This window comes from Leuresthes tenuis, unplaced genomic scaffold (assembly GCF_036924035.1).
Source record: "Leuresthes tenuis unplaced genomic scaffold, fLeuTen1.0.hap1 SCAF_9, whole genome shotgun sequence".
In the NCBI taxonomy this organism is placed as follows: Eukaryota; Metazoa; Chordata; class Actinopteri; order Atheriniformes; family Atherinopsidae; genus Leuresthes; species Leuresthes tenuis.
The window spans coordinates 1728535-1753600 of NW_027325363.1; the positions used below are offsets into that span (position 1 = coordinate 1728535).

The 25066-nt window shown below is 45.6% G+C and overlaps 2 protein-coding genes across 2 annotated transcripts in view; one reads left to right on the plus strand and one right to left on the minus strand.

The window, feature by feature from the left end:
- Nucleotides 1-12889, plus strand: part of supt5h (SPT5 homolog, DSIF elongation factor subunit) — a 28289-nt gene extending 15400 nt beyond the window's left edge. Inside the window, exons 15-29 of the mRNA XM_072391875.1 lie at nt 1230-1366; nt 1450-1605; nt 3261-3407; nt 3484-3630; nt 3808-3933; nt 5629-5718; nt 7068-7185; nt 7279-7381; nt 7519-7646; nt 8843-8948; nt 9029-9187; nt 9354-9522; nt 9631-9828; nt 10801-10896; nt 12592-12889. Of these exons, the coding sequence (XP_072247976.1) occupies nt 1230-1366; nt 1450-1605; nt 3261-3407; nt 3484-3630; nt 3808-3933; nt 5629-5718; nt 7068-7185; nt 7279-7381; nt 7519-7646; nt 8843-8948; nt 9029-9187; nt 9354-9522; nt 9631-9828; nt 10801-10896; nt 12592-12732 (2021 nt within the window). The 3' untranslated portion in view covers nt 12733-12889. The remainder of the gene's footprint in view (nt 1-1229; nt 1367-1449; nt 1606-3260; nt 3408-3483; nt 3631-3807; nt 3934-5628; nt 5719-7067; nt 7186-7278; nt 7382-7518; nt 7647-8842; nt 8949-9028; nt 9188-9353; nt 9523-9630; nt 9829-10800; nt 10897-12591) is intronic.
- Nucleotides 12890-14772: 1883 nt separating this feature from the next.
- On the minus strand, nt 14773-24645 carry rnaset2l (ribonuclease T2, like). The gene is made up of 9 exons (XM_072391876.1): nt 24410-24645; nt 24192-24259; nt 24028-24085; nt 23884-23951; nt 20829-20942; nt 19822-19870; nt 18284-18358; nt 15513-15588; nt 14773-15386 (listed from the first exon to the last, which is right to left on the minus strand). The coding sequence occupies exons 1-9, from the start codon at nt 24605-24607 to the stop codon at nt 15274-15276; spliced, it is 819 nt and encodes a 272-aa protein (XP_072247977.1). The 5' UTR covers nt 24608-24645; the 3' UTR covers nt 14773-15273.
- Nucleotides 24646-25066: the final 421 nt, after the last annotated feature.

The window sequence follows — 25066 nt, forward strand, 5'->3', positions numbered from 1 at the left end:
TCCATCTGCCTGGACCAGCTGGGGCTGAGAGGACAGGAAAGAGGGGACAACAAGCAGCGTAACACCAGGCCAGAGACACCTGCTGAGAGAGAGAAACACAAGTTAATGACAGCAATGATGTCATCTGTACATGGAGGGAGGAGAGGTGCATCATGGGAGCTCCCCCAGCAGGCTGGGCCTATAGCAGCAGAACTATGGGATGTTTCAGGCTCACCTGAGCCATCCCTAACTATAAGCTTTATCAGAAAGGAAAGTTTCAGCCTGATCTTAAAGGTAGAGAGGGTGTCTGCTTCCTGAAGCCAAACTGGCAGCTGGTTCCATAGAGAGGGGCCTGATAACTGAAGGCTCTGCCTCCCATTCTGCTTTTAGGGGCCTGATAACTGAAGGCTCTGCCTCCCATTCTGCTTTTAGGGGCCTGATAACTGAAGGCTCTGCCTCCCATTCTGCTTTTAGGGGCCTGATAACTGAAGGCTCTGCCTCCCATTCTGCTTTTAGGGGCCTGATAACTGAAGGCTCTGCCTCCCATTCTGCTTTTAGGGGCCTGATAACTGAAGGCTCTGCCTCCCATTCTGCTTTTAGGGGCCTGATAACTGAAGGCTCTGTCTCCCATTCTGCTTTTAGGGGCCTGATAACTGAAGGCTCTGCCTCCCATTCTGCTTTTAGGGGCCTGATAACTGAAGGCTCTGCCTCCCATTCTGCTTTTAGGGGCCTGATAACTGAAGGCTCTGCCTCCCATTCTGCTTTTAGGGGCCTGATAACTGAAGGCTCTGCCTCCCATTCTGCTTTTAGGGGCCTGATAACTGAAGGCTCTGCCTCCCATTCTGCTTTTAGGGGCCTGATAACTGAAGGCTCTGCCTCCCATTCTGCTTTTAGGGGCCTGATAACTGAAGGCTCTGCCTCCCATTCTGCTTTTAGGGGCCTGATAACTGAAGGCTCTGCCTCCCATTCTGCTTTTAGGGGCCTGATAACTGAAGGCTCTGCCTCCCATTCTGCTTTTAGAAACTCTGGGAACCACAAGGAAACCTGCAGCCTGAGATGAGCTCGGTCATTAAGAGCTTTATGTGTGAGGAGAAGAACCTTAAATTCTATTCTGAATCTAACAGGGAGCCAATGAAGAGAAGCTAAAACTGGAGAAACATGATCTCTGCTGTTAGATCTCATCAGAACCATTTGGATCAGAGTCTGTGGGACAGCCTGATAATAAAGAACGTTATGATGTCTGTGCACAGGTAAGGAGCGTGAACACAACCTGCAGGCTGGTGACAACGTGGAGGTGTGTGAGGGGGAGCTGATCAACCTGCAGGGGAAGATCCTCAGTGTGGACGGCAACAAGATCACCATCATGCCCAAACACGAGGACCTGAAGGTAGGAGAGGCTGCAGAGAAGCCAGGTACATCCCTCCCGTTCCTCGCCAGTTTCCCGGCAGCTGATTGGTTCTCTCTGTGCAGGACCCTCTGGAGTTCCCGGCCCACGAGTTGAGGAAATATTTCCGGATGGGCGACCACGTAAAGGTGATCGCCGGCCGATACGAAGGCGACACCGGCCTCATCGTGAGAGTGGAGGAGAACTTCGTCATCCTCTTCTCTGACCTCACCATGCACGAGGTATCCATCGTCCACACATCCAGACCGAAGCTGAAAACAGCCCCTAAAAGCTCCCGTTTCCCCCCAAAAACACCTTCAGCGTGTTTCTCTGAGACTTAGACTGAGAAAACTTTAATGTCCCCGAGAGGGAATTAGTTTTACAGGACAGTCATTGACATTTAACCTATAAACAGACATGGAAGCAGACATTTACAGCTCTATATGTCCAACACACATCAGTTAAATATCCATCCATTATCTGCTGCTACGGTAATGAATTATGTGTGTATAATCAGGGCTAAAAATGTTGTGGTTCGTTATCTAGGGGTTATACTGCACTGAAGCAGCATTCCTTCTCATATCTACTAACTACTTAGCTAGCTGTAGCCATTTTAGCTAATAACAATTCTTTTTCCTTTTAAAAATTCATAAAACATTACAGGGTCCCTTGATTAACATTAGTTAGTACATTATTAAGCATTAATTAGCTGTTTACAGATATATTAGCAATTCCATCCATCCATCAGCTGCTGCTTCTCCGGGGGTCGGGGGGGCAGCAGCTTTAACAGACAAACCCAGGCGTTTTTTCAATTTTGGTAGCATTTATCATCATATAAATTTATGTATTTAGTCATAGATGTATTTTTTGCTGATAACGGCAGTTTCAGTCCTCCATACTGGTCAGTTTTTTGCTATAGTAATTAAAGTCGTGAAAATTATCTGGCTTAACTCCGGGAAAACAAATAAATACCAACTCATCACTGACATCCACATCTTTTAAAGCTTAATGTGTAGTCAGGATTCAAATGTATATTACAACAGTTTGGGCTGTAAACCTGTGAAAACCTTTAAACACAGCCTCAGAAACTAATTCAACGTTTCCAAGATGCAATTCAGCTTTTGACCAAAGGGGCAGTGTAACACATCAACAATTAAGTTGCTATGGTTTCTGTGAGAGGTCAAATGCAGAGGGCCACCTCCTCCAGGCGGCAAAAGTAAAGGTGGCGGTGAGCGATGCGGAGGGAGATTAATGCCCGATGAATGCTCCCCGCGGTTAATTCAAAATGGCGGTATCCTGACAGACTTTGGAACCGGATTAAATGGCGCACGGCCGATTTTTGTGAAAATTGAAGGCTTTTAGGTGCAGGAAATACGGTAATCATTCATTCCAGCAGAGAGAAAAGAATGAATCTTTATTAAAGACAGAATAATAAACAGAATAAAATATAAAGCAGCAGAGAGGAAGGTGTGGAAGAAACCTTCGGAGGTCTCCATCAGTGGGTTGGGCTGTTGTTTTTGGTGAAGTCTGGACTACAAGGACAGGAAGCCACAGCTGAACTGCATCCAGATGTGAAAGTACTTAAAGGGACATTGCTCAGTTTTTTCTGAGCTGATTCATTTTGCACGCTGACCAGGTTGCAGCACGCAGAACATTTTCTGAGGTTCAGGTTGTTGTAGATGGAGGAAACCTGTTCTTCTGTTGTCTGCTTCAGGTGTTAGCTGAGTTCAGCCATCAGGAGTCTTCCCTTATTCTCCAAACAGAAGAGAAATCCAAACTAAATGTCCCATAAAACCATGTTTGGTTTGTATTGGAGGCTTTTAGGAGGAGGAATCTGGCAGAAGTGTGTTTACCGACTGTCTGAGTCCTGCCATCTCACCCTTTTCTTCTTCTTCAGTTGAAGGTGTTGCCCAGAGACCTGCAGCTGTGCTCTGAGACGGCGTCCGGCGTTGATGCAGGAGGGCAACACGAGTGGGGCGAGCTGGTCCAGCTGGACCCACAGACGGTCGGCGTCATCGTTCGGCTGGAGAGGGAAACATTCCAGGTAATAGTCTGCTCCCGAGCTGCAGGGTCCACACAGACCGTTTTCCTTCAGCGACTTCAGCTGCCGCTGTTTGCAGGTGCTGAACATGCACGGAAAGGTGCTGACCGTGCGCCACCAGGCGGTGAACCGCAGGAAGGACAACCGCTTCGCTGTGGCGCTGGACTCTGAGCAGAACAACATCCACGTCAAAGACATCGTCAAGGTCATCGACGGGCCGCACTCGGTAAGGACGAGCACGCCGTCATCTGTCACCGAGCAGCACCCGAACAGCCGGGTCCGGCTTTAAAAGCACCGTGCTGCCGGGGAAATGTTGGCTTTGTTAAGCTCAGTTTCCCACCACATAGACGCAGAGCATCGTGGTTCAGGCTGTGGTCACGCTCTGATGTTTCTCCTCCTGCAGGGCCGCGAAGGCGAGATCCGCCACCTGTTCCGAGGCTTCGCCTTCCTCCACTGTAAGAAGCTGGTGGAGAACGGAGGCATGTTCGTCTGCAAGACCAGACACCTGGTTCTGGCTGGAGGGTCCAAGGTCAGAGTCGAGCTCTGGGTTCTGGGGGGTTGCATTCGGTCCGAGGGGGTTTCTGCACATTCATTCTTTTATCTTAAAGGTGACATATCATGTAAAACTCCTTCTTCCTGCTCCTGGGAGCAGATATCAGGGCGTCTGGAGTGTAAAACTCCTTCTTCCTGCTCCTGGGAGCAGATATCAGGGCGTCTGAGGTCACCAGCAGGTATAAAACTCCTTCCTCCTGCTCCTGGGAGCAGATATCAGGGCGTCTGAGGCCACCAGCAGGTGTAAAACTCCTTCTTCCTGCTCCTGGGAGCAGATATCAGGGCGTCTGAGGTCACCAGCAGGTGTAAAACTCCTTCTTCCTGCTCCTGGGAGCAGATATCAGGGCGTCTGAGGTCACCAGCAGGTGTAAAACTCCTTCTTCCTGCTCCTGGGAGCATAAATTAGGGCGTCTGAGGTCACCAGCAGGTGTAAAACTCCTTCTTCCTGCTCCTGGGAGCAGATATCAGGGCGTCTGAGGTCACCAGCAGGTGTAAAACTCCTTCCTCCTGCTCCTGGGAGCAGATATCAGGGCGTCTGAGGTCACCAGCAGGTGTAAAACTCCCCAAAAACACAACCCTGGGATTTATTTAGTCCAATTTGTTTGAAAGTTCCTCTGATTTTCATCTCTAAAGTACGTCACTCCACCTCCGGCTGGGCTTAAACCAACAGATATTTTCACCAAAGACCTGAAAGAATTGTGTGAAATAGTTATAAAAAGTCCTAATATGTCACTTTTAAGCTCAGGACTTTAACTTCTGTCTGTTTATATCGGCTCACTGGATACTTTGATGTTTTACTGACAGTTTAATCACATTTTTGTCCTCCTGACACGTATTGTGGCCTTTAACAAGCTTTTTCCCCCATTTACATCCTCGATTTCTAACGCTGGGAAAACACAGATTAAAGGTCTGATTTAATCATCCATCAAAACGTCAATAAAAAACTTTATTTGAACGTAATGTTCCTGAAAATGTTAAAATCTGCACACGAGGAGCTGAAATCTCAGACCAAAAGAAGCTTCTTTAAACGTGTTTTTTTACCATCAAATGAAAAATCCTGACTATAACTGAACAGATCTGCTCTGTAGTAATAATATCAGCTGTCTTCTCTTTACTTTATTGACTTTTATGTGATTCTGTTGGTTCCGTCGGTCAGAAAACGGGTTTTTAGGCTTGTTTTTAAATGGTCGGGTGTCTTCTCTGTGGTTTTATCCTGATTTCTGTGACATCTCATCATCTGAATTCCCTCCATATGTTTGAGTTAAATTATCTGTTGAGGAGAAAACAGCCTGAAGAACAAAGGACAGAACGAGACTTTTGAAAAACATGTAAATATGTTACAAAATGAAGCTTCTTAAACCGGATTAACACACAGCTGATACAGTCCATGGTCCAATATTTCTGCATCTTTCAGTAAAAACAGTAAAGTGTAGATGAATCCAGCTGAATTCCCCATAAAGCTGCTCTCATTCACATATTTTTCTGTTTCTTTTGTCAGAAACTGAGACTAAATCAGCCCATTAAGGCTCACTTAAAGCATTCCCAGACTGTCGCTCTGCCCTAATAAGATCCTGATTTATAACCACAGTGCCCAAGTGTCAGTTTAGTCCTCAATCTGAAGTGTTTCTCAGGTTTAAAAGATAAAAATGGCTGCTCTGTTTGCTGTTTTCAGCCCAGAGACGTGACTAACTTCACGGTGGGCGGCTTCGCGCCGATGAGCCCTCGCATCAGCAGCCCCATGCACCACGGCGGAGGAGGTGAGGTCCAAATCAAACGCACATCAGCACCACAGCTGCTCTTTGCCAGCATCCAGATGTTTACAGCTAATGGAGGCGATGAGATGGAAGTTTCTGTTTCTGTATTTATCAGACGCTTTTATCCAAAGCGACTTACAGATGAAGATATAACAGCTATATAAAAAGCTAACAATAAGCTAACAATAAGCTAACAATAAGCTAACAAAAAGCTAACAAAAAGCTAACAATAAGCTACATAGAAGGAACCCAGGAGTCCGACTCTGTCAGAGGGGACAGAGTAGAGGTAGGGTGCAGGCATAGAAGGAAGAGCAGAAAGACTTTATTATTCCCGTTTTAGCAGTTATTTGGTTAATTTCAGTGCAGATGTTGTCACAAAGGCGCATCATCAACCACATCATTGTGAAATGTTGGTTGACAAATCCATTTTTAGACAAAATGTGACCTTTTCTTGTAGAATTTTGGCTAATTTTCGGGTCCTACTTCCACCGAGGATTTTCTTTTGGGTGCCAGGATTCTCAATATTGACCTTAAAGTCAGAGTAAAACTGAAATAACTGCAGAACAATGTGTTATGAACTATTCGGTCAAGCATAGAGTTTATATTTCTGTATTCATCAGACGCTTTTATCCAAAGCGACTTACAAATGAAGATATAACAGCTTTATAAAAAGCTAACAATAAGCTACATAGAAGGAACCCAGGAGTCCGACTCTGTCAGAGGGGACAGAGTAGAGATAGGGTGCAGGCATAGAAGGAAGTGCAGAAAGATAAAGTGCAGAGATAGAGGGGGGAGGGAAGTACAAGGTAAGTGCTGGGATAGGAGATGCTCTCTGAAGAGCTGGGTTTTCAGGAGCTTCTTGAAGATAGACAGGGACGCCCCTGTTCTGGTAGCGCTCGGTAGGTCATTCCACCATCGTGGGACGACACATGAACAGAGTTTGGATTGTCTTAGGCGTGGTGTAGGAGCTGCTAGACGACAATCCTGGGACCAACCGAGGGACCCAGTTGGGACAGAAGCCTTTGCAAGAGCATTCAAGTAGATGGAGCCGTTCCATTAAGCTCTTTGTAGTCTGAGCCCAGACTCTCCTTGAGACTTTTCCTGGTTCTGTAAAGGTTTTAATTCTAGTCAGAAGGTTCTGCCGGCTGCTGATCTCGCAGGAACCAGTGACTTATTGTGGAAATCGATGCATTTCTCAGGTGAACGGGGAGTTACCTGGGAAACCAAAAGGTGTTGAGAAAACAGTCGTCTTTGAACAGAAATCCTCAACTTCCTGTTTTGTCCGGCTGCGTTCTGCTGCTGTGTTTGTTACGTCACGTGATGCAGATGTTGTTGTCGTCCTCCAGGTGCTCAGCAGCGAGGAGGAGGAGGCGGCGGAGGAGGTGGAGGTGGAGGAGGAATGGGGCGTGGCCGAGGAAGAAGAGACAACGAGCTGATTGGTCAGACGGTCCGCATCTCCCAGGGTCCCTACAAAGGTCGGACCATCAAGTTTGTCTTCAGATGACAGCCTCAGGACCTTTTCTTCTTCTTTTAACGGTGTTTTTGATGAGTTTGCCTCCATTTCCCAGGGTACATTGGGGTGGTGAAGGATGCAACAGAGTCTACGGCCAGGGTGGAGCTGCACTCCACCTGTCAGACCATCTCTGTGGACAGACAGCGATTAACCACCATGTACGTACCCTCAGATATTCAGACTCCAGCTTTATTCACCACTTCTGTGTTTTGCCTTTAAAAGTAATAGATTATTTATAATTTCCTGGATACTTTTTCCCTTTCTAACTGCCTAAAACCCTCCTCCTTACCTCCAGGGGCGCTAAGAGACACACGGGCCACACCTCCACCCACGGGCGTACCCCCATGTACGGGTCCCAGACCCCCATGTACGGCACCGGCTCCAGGACGCCAATGTATGGGTCTCAGACTCCGCTGCACGACGGTAAGACGCCACCAGAGCTCGCCCGACATGTTTGAGATGGTTCTGACCTGCAGCTATCGCTGTTATTACTATTTTCAGCCTTTAGGACAGAAACCGGTTACAGTTTCTCCTTCATAAGGATTTTCTGTTCTTCTTTGACACCTAAAATAAATAACTGGATCAGATGGTTGTCGGATAAAGTATTTAATGTTGAGTCTATGAAAGAGTAAAAGACATTTTAGGGAAACGGACCCCTTAAAACCACAGTTTCGAACTTTAAAATACCAGGATGAGTGTTTAAAAGACCACTTTGAACTTCTATCCTCGTGTGATTCATCACCATCGTCATTGTTATTGCAGTTCTTCCCACATTTAACATCAAACCACTGTTTCATTTGTAATAGTTGGGCTGGATATTAAAGATGTGAATAAATATTAGTTGGTTTATAGGTTTGTGATGATCTTGGATACTTCATTTCTGGGGGAATTACTAATCTAATAGATTCCTTAGAACAGACCAAAACCAAAACTGTTGTCCTGCTAACCTAGGATCATCAGGGTTGCTGCCTTCTCTCATCCATTACCATTATAAATCACATGTATTTGGATTTTTAGCTGTGTGCTACGCTGTGCTTTATGTAGGGTGTTCCACAGGGCTCCATTCTCGGCCCACTCCTGTTTTACAGCAACCAAAAAAAAAAACAAAAACATGGCAAATCTGTGCCAGACGGACAAAAACATTCGAAATCGGGGTAAAGCCAAGGACAGTGTATGTACCCACATATATTTAGTGCTGTCTGGGTATGCCAGACAGCATTATGTGGCTCATTTGGTGTTAATGGGATTGAACAACATCTTCAAGCATTCACACAAGGGTTTGGCTCAAAAAGTTGGACTGAGTTTGGTGATTTTAAGCTTTAATGCTGGTTTAGGGTGGTTTTTTTCCACATTGTTTGCTTTAAAACTGTATCGGGCCGAGTATGGAGCCCTGTGGAACACCGTACATAAAGCAGTGAACAGCTGCCATCTTCAGGGGTTGATTATTGTTTGACCAACAACTAAAAATCCAAATATATTTGATTCCTACCAACAGTGAAGGAACAAAAGTCAACATGAATGCCAGAGTAAGCAGAAGATACACAAAAGGAGGGTCTGAATATTAGCTGCATCCCTGTGACTCAACACTGACAGAGTTGATTTGTTTTGCTGTATAACAGGAAGTCGTACGCCTCACTACGGCTCACAGACCCCATTGCATGATGGGAGCAGGACGCCGGGACAGAGTGGCGCCTGGGACCCCAGCAACCCCAACACACCCTCCAGGTAACGGACACCCTGAGTCAAACAGGAGGTTCTGACGTCTTTCTTTGTGCATTTGAGACATCTTTGTCTCCTCTGTGCAGAAACGACGAGGAATACGACTTCGGCTTCGATGACGAACCCTCCCCGTCCCCTCAGGGCTACGGGGCGACCCCCAACCCCCAGACCCCGGGTTACCCTGAAGTGCCCTCGCCACAGGTCAACCCTCAGTACAACCCTCAGACTCCTGGCACGCCGGCTATGTGAGTAGAGAGTGTGGCTCGCTGACATTTGATGGTCTTTGTGGAGCCGATTCTCTTATTATCTTCTCTTATTATTTCAGATCTCAGCTGAACAGCAGCAGATGCTGTCCCTTGTTGTCTCAGGAGTTGTCTGAGAGTAACGGTGCGTATTTCTCGCTGTCTGCAGGTATAACACAGAGCAGTATTCGCCGTACGCCGCCCCGTCCCCGCAGGGCTCCTACCAGCCCAGTCCCAGTCCCCAGAGCTACCACCAGGTGGCACCCTCACCTGTCGGATACCAGAACACACACTCACCAGCCAGCTACCACCCCACACCCTCCCCCATGGCTTACCAGGTAGGAGAAAGGTTCCAAAACATGATCATTTGAAGGTTTCCTGCCATCAGATCAACCAGGACAGCTTGGAAGTTATGTAACGGCTCATAAACGGATGACATTCCTCAGGCCAGCCCCAGTCCCAGTCCTGTGGGCTACAGCCCCATGACGCCCGGAGCGCCCTCCCCTGGAGGCTACAACCCTCACACCCCCGGCTCCAACATTGAGCAGGGCAGCAGCGACTGGGTGACCACCGACATCCTGGTCCGAGTGAAGGACTCCTTCATGGACCTGATGGGACAGATCGGCGTCATCAGGAGCGTCACGGTGAGCAGCTCGCACTCTTATTGCTGCTGAAGCTGAAGCTGCTGCTGAAGCTGCTGCTGCTGCTGCTGCTGCTGCTGAAGCTGCTGCTGCTGAAGCTGAAGCTGCTGCTGAAGCTGCTGCTGAAGCTGAAGCTGCTGCTGCTGAAGCTGAAGCTGCTGAAGCTGCTGCTGCTGCTGCTGAAGCTGCTGCTGAAGCTGCTGCTAAAGCTGTTGCTGCTGAAGCTGCTGCTGCTGAAGCTGCTGCTGCTGAAGCTGAAGCTGCTGCTGAAGCTGAAGCTGCTGCTGCTGAAGCTGCTGCTGCTGAAGCTGCTGCTGCTGAAGCTGCTGCTGCTGAAGCTGAAGCTGCTGCTGAAGCTGCTGCTGCTGAAGCTGAAGCTGCTGCTGAAGCTGCTGCTGAAGCTGCTGCTAAAGCTGTTGCTGCTGAAGCTGCTGCTGCTGAAGCTGAAGCTGCTGCTGCTGAAGCTGCTGCTGCTGAAGCTGAAGCTGCTGCTGAAGCTGAAGCTGCTGCTGAAGCTGAAGCTGCTGCTGCTGAAGCTGCTGCTGCTGAAGCTGAAGCTGCTGCTGAAGCTGAAGCTGCTGAAGCTGAAGCTGCTGCTGCTGCTGAAACTGAAGCTGAATCTGAAGCTGCTGCTGCTGCTGAAGCTGCTGCTGAAGCTGAAGCTGAAGCTGCTCAAGCTGCTGCTGAAGCTGCTGCTGCTGAAGCTGAAGCTGCTCAAGCTGCTGCTGAAGCTGAAGCTGCTGCTGAAGCTGCTGATGAAGCTGCTGCTGCTGCTGAAGCTGAAGCTGCTGCTGAAGCTGAAGCTGCTGCTGAAGCTGAAGCTGCTGCTGAAGCTGAAGCTGAAGCTGCTGCTGAAGCTGAAGCTGCTGCTGAAGCTGAAGCTGAAGCTGCTGCTGAAGCTGAAGCTGCTGGATCACAAAGTGAAGACTGCAGCCTTAACTCGTCTCTTTAATTTGAATCTTTGCGTGTCTGCAGGGAGGGATGTGCTCAGTGTTCATGCAGGAGTCGGAGAAGGTGGTGAGCATCAGCAGCGATCACCTGGAGCCCGTCACACCCACCAAGAACAACAAGGTAAGACCTCCACAGCCATCTGCTGTTAGAAACTGAAAAGTGACTGCATTTAATGCAATAACATGCAGAAACCAAACATTTTCACTTTGTGATGTGGATTCATTTGGTTCATAAAATGAAAACAATCACAGAAAAATTGTAGAGGACAGAAACGGCTTCAAGCTCAGTTTAAAGGTGACATATTCTGTCCTTTTTTAACAATCGGACACCATTTAATCTCTTATATCCTCTGCTGCTGGATGGAAGATGCATGCTCCTCAGTTTAGCTGACAGCAGAACATTTCCACCAGAAACTGGCTTCATCCGTCCAGCATGGCGGATGTGAGTGGGCGGGGCTTAGCAGGGGGCGGAGTCAATTTAAGGAGGAACTTTCAAACAAAGAGGAACCAAATAAATTGTGTTTTTACACCTGCTGGTGACTTCAGATGCTCTGATATATGCTCCCAGGAACAGGAAGAAGAAGTTTTTATACAATATGTCACCTTTAATGTTTCATGATGATTTTCATGTTATTTTCACTTGAGTTACAACTCAGAATCGCCTCTTACTGACAGTCAGGGTTGAAACTATTCGACTAACTCGGTAACTCAAAGTCCTTCTTCAGCGTTTCACACGGACATTTATGGCCGTTTCACACGGACATTTATGGCCGTTTCACACGGACATTTATGGCCGTTTCACACGGACATTTATCGCCGTTTCACACGGACATTTATCACCGTTACACGTCGTTTCACATGGACATTTATCACCGTCGCACATGGACATTTATCACTGTTACACGGACATTTATCGCCGTTTCACACAGACATTTATTGCCGTTGCACACGGACATTTATCACCGTTACACACGGACATTTATCGCCGTCACACGTCGTTTCACATGGACATTTATCACCGTTACACGGACATTTATCGCCGTTTCACACGGACATTTATCACCGTCACACACCGTTTCACACGGACATTTATCGCCGTTTCACACAGACATTTATTGCCGTTGCACACGGACATTTATCACCGTTACACACGGACATTTATCGCCGTCACACGTCGTTTCACATGGACATTTATCACCGTTACACGGACATTTATCGCCGTTTCACACGGACATTTATCACCGTTACACACGGACATTTATCGCCGTCACACGTCGTTTCACATGGACATTTATCACCGTTACACGGACATTTATCGCCGTTTCACACGGACATTTATCACCGTCACACACCGTTTCACACGGACATTTATCGCCGTTTCACACGGACATTTATCGCCGTTTCACACGGACATTTATCGCCGTTACACACGGACGTTTATCGCCGTCTCACACGGACATTTATCGCCGTTTCACACGGACATTTATCGCCGTTTCACACGGACATTTATCGCCGTTACACACGGACGTTTATCGCCGTCTCACACGGACATTTATCGCCGTTGCACACGGACATTTATCGCCGTTGCACACGGACATTTATCGCCGTTTCACACGCCGTTTATCGTGAAAGGAACGCCTGTCGCTCAGGGACCTGCCTTTGAGTTAATTTCTAACAGGCATTCACACCGGTCACTTGGTGGAACGGATCGCCTGAAAACACGCCGCAGCGTGCCGCTCCCGATGAGCTCCGGGGTGAAAGGAACGCCTGTTGCTCAGAGGAGTTCTGATGTTGCGTTCACTGCCCCGTGTTCCAGGTGAAGGTGATTCTGGGGGAGGACCGCGAGGCCACGGGGATCCTGCTGAGTATCGACGGGGACGACGGCATCGTCCGAATGGAGCTGGACGACCAGCTGAAGATCCTCAACCTGAGGTTCCTGGGACGCCTCGAGCACTGAGGGGGCGGCAGGAGCCAGACTCCGGCTGTTTCTTTTACTTTTTACTTTTTGTTTCCTGTTCTGTGTCTGAATCTGGTTTTTAGTGCTTCTCCTTGTTGGTTTTTGGGTGCAGCAGAGTTTAAAAACAGTGCATCATGTCAATAAACTGTGAATCGGTCGCGTTTGAGGTTGTTTTTCTGAGTCTGGAGGCAGGTGACCTGCTGAGGTCAGTTATGTAATCACACCTGTTTTAGCTTATCAGGTTTCATCCATCTTTCTCAGCTCACTGACGGTTCGGTTTATAAAAATCCAGGAAATCTTTCTGTCCAAAAACCTCAAATAAAACTCTAAAGTTTTAATCTTTGAAAAGCTGCACAATATTTCATCATTTTGAAAAGTTACTTCAGCTGTTGGAAATGCAGAAAAGCGCAGAAAAACGATCTTTTTTGTCCAAAACCTCAAATAAAACTCTAAAGTTTTAATCTTTGAAAAGCTGCACCATATTTCATCATTTTGAAAAGTTACTTCAGCTGTTGGAAATGCAGAAAAGCGCAGAAAAACAATCATTTTTGTCCAAAACCTCAAATAAAACTCTAAAGTTTTAATCTTTGAAAAGTTACTTCAGCTGTTGGAAATGCAGAAAAGCGCAGAAAAAAGATCTTTTTATCCAAAACCTCAAATAAAACTCTAAAGTTTTAATCTTTGAAAAGTTACTTCAGCTGTTGGAAATGCAGAAAAGCGCAGAAAAACAATCATTTTTGTCCAAAACCTCAAATAAAACTCTAAAGTTTTAATCTTTAAAAAGTTACTTCAGCTGTTGGAAATGCAGAAAATCGCAGAAAAACGATCATTTTTGTCCAAAACCTCAAATAAAACTCTAAAGTTTTAATCTTTAAAAAGCTGCACAATATTTCATCATTTTGAAAAGTTACTTCAGCCGTTGGAAATGCAGAAAAGCGCAGAAAAACAATAATTTTTGTCCAAAACCTCAAATAAAACTCTAAAGTTTTAATCTTTAAAAAGTTACTTCAGCTGTTGGAAATGCAGAAAAGCGCAGAAAAACAATCATTTTTGTCCAAAACCTCAAATAAAACTCGAAAGTTTTAATCTTTAAAAAGTTACTTCAGCTGTTGGAAATGCAGAAAAGCGCAGAAAAACGATCTTTTTTGTCCAAAACCTCAAATAAGACTCTAAAGTTTTAATCTTTAAAAAGTTACTTCAGCTGTTGGAAATGCAGAAAAGCGCAGAAAAAATATCTTTTTTGTCCAAAACCTCAAATAAAACTCGAAAGTTTTAATCTTTAAAAAGTTACTTCAGCTGTTGGAAATGCAGAAAAGCGCAGAAAAACGATAATTTTTGTCCAAAACCTCAAATAAAACTCTAAAGTTTTAATCTTTGAAAAGTTACTTCAGCTGTTGGAAATGCAGAAAAGCGCAGAAAAACAATCATTTTTGTCCAAAACCTCAAATAAAACTCTAAAGTTTTAATCTTTGAAAAGTTACTTCAGCTGTTGGAAATGCAGAAAAGCGCAGAAAAACAATCATTTTTGTCCAAAACCTCAAATAAAACTCTAAAGTTTTAATCTTTGAAAAGTTACTTCAGCTGTTGGAAATGCAGAAAATCGCAGAAAAACGATCATTTTTGTCCAAAACCTCAAATAAAACTCTAAAGTTTTAATCTTTAAAAAGTTACTTCAGCTGTTGGAAATGCAGAAAAGCGCAGAAAAAATATCTTTTTATCCAAAACCTCAAATAAAACTCGAAAGTTTTAATCTTTGAAAAGTTACTTCAGCTGTTGGAAATGCAGAAAAGCGCAGAAAAAATATCTTTTTATCCAAAACCTCAAATAAAACTCTAAAGTTTTAATCTTTAAAAAGTTACTTCAGCTGTTGGAAATGCAGAAAAGCGCAGAAAAAATATCTTTTTATCCAAAACCTCAAATAAAACTCGAAAGTTTTAATCTTTGAAAAGTTACTTCAGCTGTTGGAAATGCAGAAAAGCGCAGAAAAACAATCATTTTTGTCCAAAACCTCAAATAAAACTCTAAAGTTTTAATCTTTAAAAAGTTACTTCAGCTGTTGGAAATGCAGAAAAGCGCAGAAAAACAATCATTTTTGTCCAAAACCTCAAATAAAATGATGGTTAAAATGACTTTGAAGGCATCACAACTGTCTGATAAAGACATTTTAATGTCCATTCGGTTCCCTTCATGTGTTTTTATGAGCAAAGTCTGAAACTCCAGAATCACAGAAACACATGAAAGTTTCCTCCTTTTGTGCCCCATCAGCAAATATCACAGAGTTCAGCCTGATGGGATTTTAATGGCTCCGAAAAACAAACTAAAGTAAATCATCCCTGAATGGAGCCTCTGTGGGTTCGGGTCACAAACTTCCACGAGTCGATCCAAACCAACCGTTTGTTCGGAGACGTTTTCTGATGATTCAGCAGAAGGAAAATGAAACGGATGCAGACGCTGACAGCCTTTATACGGTAAAAGGAGCAGGAAATACATTCATGAAGCAGAGAAACATCTTTTAAAACATCCTTTAGCAGCAGCTGGTCGTCAGCCGCAGGGCCGCCGCGGGTCCCGGTGGTTTATGGGGAGGTAGAAGAAGGGAGCGTCGAGAGGGCAGGGATGCCCAGGAGAGCTGTGTGAGGCTGGGCCCGACCCGGCCGCCGGGCCCGACCCGGCCCCTGGGCCCGACCCGGCTGCTGGGCCCGACCCGGCTGCTGGGCCCGACCCGGCTGCTGGGCCCGACCCGGCCCCTGGGCCCGACCCGGCTGCTGGGCCCGACCCGGCCCCCGGGCCGTGGTGATCACACCCGACGGTTAGGTTCCGAAACAGCCGGACCTTCACCTGGAACCACACCTGCTGGTCCTGCAGCAGAGAGATACTTTTAATGAAACAGTTTTATTACTGAAACTTTACAGAAAAAGCTGTTTTTTAAGCTTATTTCAGCTCATCTGGAGACTTTTTGATGTTTAATCGGATTATTAATGAAGGATCTGTGTTTTATTCTTGCTATAAATCCATCCATCTTATCTGAGGCAGCAGGTCCAGGAGGGGAACCCAGCATCCCGCTCCAGCTCCTCCTGGGGATCCAGAGGTGTTCCCGGGTCAGATGGGATATATAATCCCTCCAGTGAGTTCTGGTTCTGACCCGGGGCCTCCATCCTAACCAGAGGAACCACCTCAGCTGACTCCTTTCTATGCTGACGAAGCCCCGATCCGTCTGTCCATCTCTGATCCAACTCACCATCACTGAGAACCAGGTCCAGAGATGCTGAAACTGCTCCAGCTGAGGCAGAGACTCAGCCCGACCCGGAGGTTCCTCAGGGAACACGGTCAGAAGCCTTCAGCCTTCTCCAGGTCCAACTCCCATGATCCCTCAGTCCTCTGAGGGTAAAGACCCGCTCCTCTGCTCAACAACCAGAACGCGTCATCTCCCACCTTCACTACTGCAACGCTCTCCTAACTGGTCTCCTAACTGGTCTCCTAACTGGTCTCCTAACTGCTCTCCTAACTGGTCTCCTAACTGGTCTCCTAACTGGTTTCCTAACTGGTCTCCTAACTGGTCTCCTAACTGGTTTCCTAACTGGTTTCCTAACTGGTTTCCTAACTGGTTTCCTAACTGGTCTCCTAACTGGTTTCCTAACTGGTTTCCTAACTGGTCTCCTAACTGGTCTCCTAACTGGTCTCCTAACTGGTTTCCTAACTGGTCTCCAGCCTGTGAAACCTCTGCAGATGGTCCAGAACGCGGCGGTGCGTCTGGTCTTGGATCAGCCTAAAAGAACACGCCCCCCCTCTGTTCATTGAGCTCCTCTGGCTGCCCTTAGCATCAGATCCAAGTCCCTGATGTTAGCTACAAAGAGCTTAATGGAACGGCTCCATCTACTTGAATGCTCTTGCAAAGGCTTCTGTCCCAACTGGGTCCCTCCGTTGGTCCCAGGATTGTCGTCTAGCAGCTCCTACACCACGCCTAAGACAATCCAAACTCTGTTCATGTGTCGTCCCACGATGGTGGAATGAGCTACCGAGCGCTACCAGAACAGTCTATCTTCAAGAAGCTCCTGAAAACCCAGCTCTTCAGAGAGCATCTCCTATCCCAGCACTTACCTTGTACTTCCCTCCCCCCTCTATCTCTGCACTTTATCTTTCTGCTCTTCCTTCTATGCCTGCACCCTATCTCTACTCTGTCCCCTCTGACAGAGTCGGACTCCTGGGTTCCTTCTATGGAGCTTATTGTTAGCTTTTTGTTAGCTTATTGTTAGCTTATTGTTAGCTTATTGTTAGCTTATTGTTAGCTTTTATAAAGCTGTTATATCTTCATTTGGATAAAAGCGTCTGATAAATACAGAAACAGAAACCTGGGCGAAAACCACACCGCTGCTCCTGATTTCCAGGTTCAACAATCGTCTGTAGTGTCCACAGTTATCACTTTCCTGGTACTGATCCCACTCCATGTCTCCATGTTAGTCCCCATTTATTCATTTTTTATTAAAACTTGATTCACTTCAGCTGATTTACTGAGAGTCACACATGGAAACCAGATGAGATCAGCGTGAAACGAAAGATTTAAAAAGCTTCACGGGTGAATTTCTGGCTCATTAACATGAGTAAACTGACGGTTTCTAATCAGCTCTGAGAGCTTTAACCTTTAAAAAGCTGCACGATATTTCATCATTTTGAAAAGTCACTTCAGCTGTTGGAAATGCAGAGAAGCGCAGATGTCTCAGGTTTGTAATTGAGTGAATTCAAAGGGAGCCTGAAGCCGACAGATTTCAGCTCAGCTCTGATTCAACCTGCTGATCAGCTCTCAGGAACCTTCCAGACGGAGGGAAACTACAGGGTTTGAATTCTCTGAAACACTCAGAGAAGAAGCCTCAATGCCTCCTTTATTGTCTCCATCAGCACAGGAAGCACTGGACCATCTTTAATGAGGGAAAGGAGAACATTTCCTCCCATAATTCCTTTTGGCCGCTTCTTTTAAACCAACACTTTGTGAAACGGCCTGCGTGGGGCAGCGTTCTGAAACAGATGTTCGAAGCCTCCAAACATCTGTTTCAGAGTCGGCGTGGGCGTCTCTTCCTGAGCTCCACTGGAGGCTCCCTCACTAAGCCACCGATCCCTCTCTGCAGCTCCAAGTAAACTTTGCCTCTGAAAATAACTTGTAGTAATCAGTGAAATGTTCTCCATCTGTTGTTCTCCCTCCTGTATTTACCTTTCAGGTCCAGATCTTTATTTATGACCCCATACAGAGGACTTTAGAGCTGAAAGACGTGGACCGTTTCACTGAAAAATGTCTTCCTGGAAGGTTTGAATTCTCCGTTTCTGGCTCCGACACTCGAACAATAATCAATCACACAACCACGGTGCTTTTTGCTGGTTTAACTGATCGGTTCTTGGTTTCTGCAGGTTTTTTTTCCTCCATTCTGGGAACAGATTAGTTTGGTTTCAAGACTAAACATCTGAAAATGTCTTCGGCCAAAACTCCAGAACACAAACTGAATCAGCCGCTCATTTCCTCGCTAAATGAGCGGTTTCAGGTCCAAACACAGACAGGTGAGCTCACCTTGTCGTCTTTGACACACTGGATCTCGTATTTATCCCCCAGATGTGGAGTCAGAACATCCTGCACTTCCACAACCTAAAAACACGGAAGAACACACCGTCAGGTCTGGAAATGCATGACAAATTAGTTCTTTATTCATCCTCTGGTGTGGAAATCTGCATATTCATGATGCTTCATGTGTTTTTCTATTGAGTTAAAGTAACCTCTGTTAATAACCGGAGATTTCCTCCCCGAACAGAGCAGAATGTGGTGTTTATCAGTGTAAAACCAGACATACTGACCACTATTTTCTGATAATTCCACCACAAATAAATCAAGAAAGTAAACAGAAGATTAAGCAGTTCCATTATATTGATTATTCTGTGTACATTTATTGAACATCTGTCTGTTTTATCTGTTTTATTACAGATTTAGAGGGATTTAAAGCATATATTTGGTCATCTCCACCATCTGTAGCTCCATCTAACTTCAACTTCAGTTGATGCTGCATTCATGTACCTCAGAAGTAGGATGTTGAAGCTTTCTTACTCTTGCTTTTTGCTTTAATTTGATATTTATGTCAAATATAGTTTATTTATATAGTTTACTCTGAAGGAAGTTAATGGTGGTTTAATCTTATCGCACTGTTTAATATCCCATGAAAGAAACCTGACTTCTCCTTAGTGTTCTTTCATTTTTAGCAAGTGAAAAGCTGGAAATTCTGATTTATCATGTGTTACTGAATGCACCATCAGTATAACTGCCTTTACAAAAAGAAACTTCTGTGAAATGTTGTCAATAAAACCAACAATTCTTGAGGTAATCTGCTAAAAAAAAAAAGAGGAGCGACACAGCAGTGAAGTCCAGAACTTCTTTCTTCATCCTTCCTGGTTCTGGTTCTGGTTCTGATGGAGGTTTTTTCCTGTAAAAAGTGAGTTTTTTCTCTCCACAGTCACCTCGTGCAGCTCAGGACGGGGGATTGGATCAGAGAGGAGTGTTATGCAGTCTGTTTGGTTTCCGTTGCTAGGCAACGTTCTTTGAATTAGCATTTTATGAACTGGTCTAATTTATCCTTCCTGGTTCTGGTTCTGGTTCTGATGGAGGTTTCTTCCTGTAAAAAGTGAGTTTTTTCTCTCCACAGTCGCCCTGTGCAGCTCAGGACGGGGATTGGACCAGAGAGGAGTGTTATGCAGTCTGTTGGTTTCCGTTGCTAGGCAACATTCTTTGAATTAGCATTAGCTAATTTAGCATCGAACAGATTGGATTTGACTGGATTGTGATCGATGGGATGGACGGTGGTGTGAAGATTAGCACAGCGAGAGGTTCCTGGTTCCTGGGGAGTTCTCTCTGGGTTCTCCGGCTTCCTCCCACCACCCAAAAACATATGTTAGGTTCATTGGTGGCTCTCGGTTGACCCTAGGAGTGAGTGGACTGGCGACCTCTCCAGGGAGTACCCCGACCAATCGGCCAGCAACAGCTGGGATAGGCTCCAGCCCCCCCGCAGCCCTGAGTTTGTTTAAGCAGGTATAGAAAATGGATGGATGGGTGGCAGATTTTACCTTGTATGATCGTTCACAGGATGGAGTGATTCCAGCGTCCTCCAGCAATCTGAAGCACACACACAAACTTGAATATCTCCATTTCTGGTTAATCTTCTTCAGGAGTTAATGGGGAAATCTGAAAATTTAACCTGAGGTATCATCTTATATTCTAAGTCTTCTCCTGTACAGTTGACCAAAGTCGACCAAAAGCATTCATTAAGTTTTGAACGTCGCCCCGAGTGGTCATTCGTAGAACTGCATGTTTTGGCACTTTTAAATCACTTGATTTCACTTTCATTCATTTCTCAACACTCACCTTAGTTTAGTTAAAGGGGAACTCCGGTATTTTTAAACCTTATTTCTGGCATGAAATACGTTCATCTGCTCACCGAGAACAGTTTGGTGAAAGTCGGCGTCCTTCGGAAGCTAGATTTCTACACAGGCACTCTACTGGGACCACTTCATGTGTAGAAATCCCTCCGTTAGCTCTCCTATAGCCGCAAGTAGCCACATAACAGCAGCTATGAGCTAACAGAGCTATAGCACACGTTCATTCATTCATTCTTCTTAAAGTATTGGTGAAATAAAGACAGATAATGCCTTATTTAGAGGCTGCATCCTCTAAGCCCCGTTCACTCCGTTATATGGATCTCCAGTTATCTAAATATCTTCAGAAGGACGCCGACTTTCACCAAACTGTTCTCTGTGAGCAGATGAACGTATTTCATGCCAGAAATAAGGTTTAAAAATACCGGGGTTCCCCTTTAACTAAACTAAGGTGAGTGTTGAGGAATGAATGAAAGTGAAATCAAGTGATTTAAAAGTGCCAAAACATGCAGTTCTACGAATGACCACTCGGGGCAACGTTCAAAACTTAATGAATGCTTTTGGTCGACTTTGGTCAACTGTACAGGAGAAGACTTAGAATATAAGATGATACTTCAGGTTAAATTTTTCCTGGATGACAGTTACAAAGTCCCAACGGTCCACAGACCCCTGGGTGGCGTTTCGATGTATGAACTCACCTGTGGATATCGAACTGTTGCCGTAGTTTCAGGCAGAGGTTGAAGTATTTCAGTGGAGAGTTGAATCCTTCAACACATGCTGCGCATGTTCCATGTTTCCTCCACTCCTCCTTCCTGTTACACAAAAATCATTCTTCACCCGGTTCCATAGAGCCCGTTTTAACCTGGGCTTTGACATTTTGCCTTCAAAGGAGACCTTTCTGGTACAAGATTAGAGGATACAAAGGGAGCAATTTTTCACTAATTAAAACTACACAAACACCCCGAGGACAGAATCAGAAACTACAGAAAGACCATCTCCTAAATGGAGTAGGGGAACAGCAGGCTACACTTTCAGGACTCTTCACGATAGCTACTTCAGAGAAACATGAATTCGCAATAGTAGGAGTAAGAGTTGGTTAGATTTCATGCTTTGTCCTATGAAAGAATGATGCCGTCCTGCACTTTTGCTCCAGCCCTAAACATTTGGCACGTTAACAACGTGAAACGACACATAAAAAAGTTTAAACTTCGTATAAATGACACGTGAAAAGTGCCAAAAATGGAGTACTATTTAAATGCATTGCCAAGAAATCCTGATGAAAGCGTTATGTAACGACAGGAATACTGCCCCCTAATGGTAGAGATGGGAACTAAAGGCATACTGCCCCCTAATGGTAGAGATGGGAACTAAAGGCATACTGTCCCTTAATGGTAGACATGGGAACTAAAGGCATACTGCCCCCTAATGGTAGAGATGGGAACTAAAGGCATACTGCCCCCTAATGGTAGAGATGGGAACTAAAGGCATTCTGCCCCCTAATGGTAGAGATGGGAACTAAAGGCATACTGCCCCCTAATGGTAGAGATGGGAACTAAAGGAATACTGCCCCCTAATGGTAGAGATGGGAACTAAAGGAATACTGCCCCCTAATGGTAGAGATGGGAACTAAAGGCATACTGCCACCTAATGGTAGAGATTGGAACTAAAGGCATTCTGCCCCCTAATGGTAGAGATGGGAATTAAAGGCATACTGTCCCCTAATGGTAGAGATGGGAACTAAAGGCATACTGCCCCCTAATGGTAGAGATGGGAACTAAAGGCATACTGCCCCCTAATGGTAGAGATGGGAACTAAAGGCATACTGCCCCCTAATGGTAGAGATGGGAACTAAAGGCATACTGCCCCCTAATGGTAGAGATTGGAACTAAAGGCATACTGCCCCCTAATGGTAGAGATGGGAACTAAAGGCATACTGCCCCCTAATGGTAGAGATGGGAACTAAAGGCATACTGCCCCCTAATGGTAGAGATTGGAACTAAAGGCATTCTGCCCCCTAATGGTAGAGATTGGAACTAAAGGCATACTGCCCCCTAATGGTAGAGATGGGAACTAAATGAATACTGCCCCCTAATGGTAGAGATGGGAACTAAAGGCATACTGCCCCCTAATGGTAGAGATGGGAACTAAAGGCATTCTGCCCCCTAATGGTAGAGATGGGAGCTAAAGGCATACTGCCCCCTAATGGTAGAGATGGGAACTAAAGGCATACTGCCCCCTAATGGTAGAGATGGGAACTAAAGGCATACTGCCCCCTAATGGTAGAGATGGGAACTAAAGGCATACTGCCCCCTAATGGTAGAGATGGGAACTAAAGGCATACTGCCCCCTAATGGTAGAGATGGGAACTAAAGGCATACTGCCCCCTAATGGTAGAGATGGGAACTAAAGGCATACTGCCCCCTAATGGTAGAGATGGGAACTAAAGGCATACTGCCCCCTAATGGTAGAGATTGGAACTAAAGGCATACTGCCCCCTAATTGTAGAGATTGGAACTAAAGGCATACTGCCCCCTAATGGTAGAGATGGGAACTAAAGGCATACTGCCCCCAATGGTAGAGATGGGAACTAAAGGCATACTGCCCCCAATGGTAGAGATGGGAACTAAAGGCATACTGCCCCCAATGGTAGAGATTGGAACTAAAGGCATACTGCCCCCTAATGGTAGAGATGGGAACTAAAGGCATACTGCCCCCTAATGGTAGAGATGGGAACTAAAGGCATACTGCCCCCTAATGGTAGAGATGGGAACTAAAGGCATACTGCCCCCTAATGGTAGAGATGGGAACTAAAGGCATACTGCCCCCTAATGGTAGAAATGGGAACTAAAGGCATACTGCCCCCTAATGGTAGAGATGGGAACTAAAGGCATACTGCCCCCTAATGGTAGAGATGGGAACTAAAGGCATTCTGCCCCCTAATGGTAGAGATGGGAACTAAAGGCATACTGCCCCCTAATGGTAGAGATGGGAACTAAAGGAATACTGCCCCCTAATGGTAGAGATGGGAACTAAAGGCATACTGCCCCCTAATGGTAGAGATGGGAACTAAAGGCATTCTGCCCCCTAATGGTAGAGATGGGAACTAAAGGCATACTGCCCCCTAATGGTAGAGATGGGAACTAAAGGCATTCTGCCCCCTAATGGTAGAGATGGGAACTAAAGGCATACTGCCCCTAATGGTAGAGATGGGAACTAAAGGCATACTGCCCCCTAATGGTAGAGATGGGAACTAAAGGCATACTGCCCCCTAATGGTAGAGATTGGAACTAAAGGCATTCTGCCCCCTAATGGTAGAGATGGGAACTAAAGGAATACTGCCCCCTAATGGTAGAGATGGGAACTACAGGCATGCTGCCCCCTAATGGTAGAGATGGGAACTACAGGCATGCTGCCCCCTAATGGTAGAGATGGGAACTAAAGGCATACTGCCCCCTAATGGTAGAGATGGGAACTAAAGGCATACTGCCCCCTAATGGTAGAGATGGGAACTAAAGGCATACTGCCCCCTAATGGTAGAGATGGGAACTAAAGGCATACTGCCCCCTAATGGTAGAGATGGGAACTAAAGGCATACTGCCCCCTAATGGTAGAGATGGGAACTAAAGGCATTCTGACCCCTAATGGTAGAGATGGGAACTAAAGGCATACTGCCCCCTAATGGTAGAGATGGGAACTAAAGGCATACTGCCCCCTAATGGTAGAGATGGGAACTACAGAAATTGTGTGCCATACCAGAACTGGAAGCTGGATTTGGTTTTCAGAAGTGAAGGCCAGTGTTCATTTAGCTCCGCCTCCAGCTCCTGGATGACATGGAACAAACGTGAGTCAGTGTTTCTCAGGTGTGATGTCGCACGGCGGATCCTGACTGGGACTCACCTGGACGTCGGAGTGGAACATCGGCCAGCAGGAGCAGCAGGCCTGCGCCTTGAGAGGCCTGCGGATGTAATAAAACCATCACCAAAGTTTTCTCTGATGAACATCAGCTGCAGTAATGACATCATGTTAATTATAGGACTGTGTGCAGGTGAGTGTGACGGTACCACAGGCCGTGGATGGTCCAGTTGTTGACACTCTGAGGAATCCTGCAGAGAGTCTCGTTGTTCAAAGACTGAAGAAGAAGAAGAAGAAGGATAATCTTTTATGTCTATCTCTCCTTATTTCCTTTATCAGAAGATACAATTAATAGGAAACAAACTGAGAGAAACTGAACACCACCCCGGTCTAACAGCTACAGATCGATGATGAGGAAGAAGCTCACCTGACAGAACCCCCCCGGCCACTGAACAGTGAACAGGATGCACTTCCAGGTACAGTGACTCTCTTTTTCCGGCAGCTCCAAGTCCTGGCGGCCATATTTGTAGTCCTCCCGGAGTTGTTTGTGGGTCACAGCGACGTCTGGCAGCAGCAGGAGTGCAGGACTCAGAGTGACCAGCAGAGGCAGCACCGAGCGGCACATCTTCAGCAAAGGACCGAACAGGTATGCAAGCCACAAATCTGGGCTTTTACAACAAGAATATAACCATTTCTGAACTTTTACAACAAATTAACTAAGTAATATTTGTGCAGTTTTACCTGAATTAGATTTTCTTGTGTCAGTATTTTTACTTCAATGACAACAAAAACTTACATTTGTGCATTTTTTAACCATTATATGCAAAAATAATGATAATAATGAGTTGCAATAAGAGCTTTGGTAATATTTATTATCACAGCATTTATGTGACATTTTACAATAAACACATCAGAAAAAATAAGCTGAAAATGAATCATTTTAACTGAAAACATACAAAGTGTATCTTTGATGTTTAGTTTAAAAGGAGCATTCGTTAGCAGCAGTTTAACAGTTTGTTAAATGTTGGCATCAGAGACTAAACGAATAAACTCACCAGGCGGCTGTTGCTGCTTCTCTGAGCTG

Coding starts and splice junctions, on each gene's coding strand:
- rnaset2l (XM_072391876.1), bottom strand. CDS start 24,607: ATGTGCCGCTCGGTGCTGCCTCTGCTGGTCACTCTGAGTCCTGCACTC. Junction 24,086..24,191: donor TGGACCATCCACGGCCTGTG/GTACCGTCACAC, acceptor TTACATCCGCAG/GCCTCTCAAGGCGCAGGCCT. Junction 15,589..18,283: donor AGTGTGTCAAAGACGACAAG/GTGAGCTCACCT, acceptor TCTCTGCTGCAG/GACCAGCAGGTGTGGTTCCA.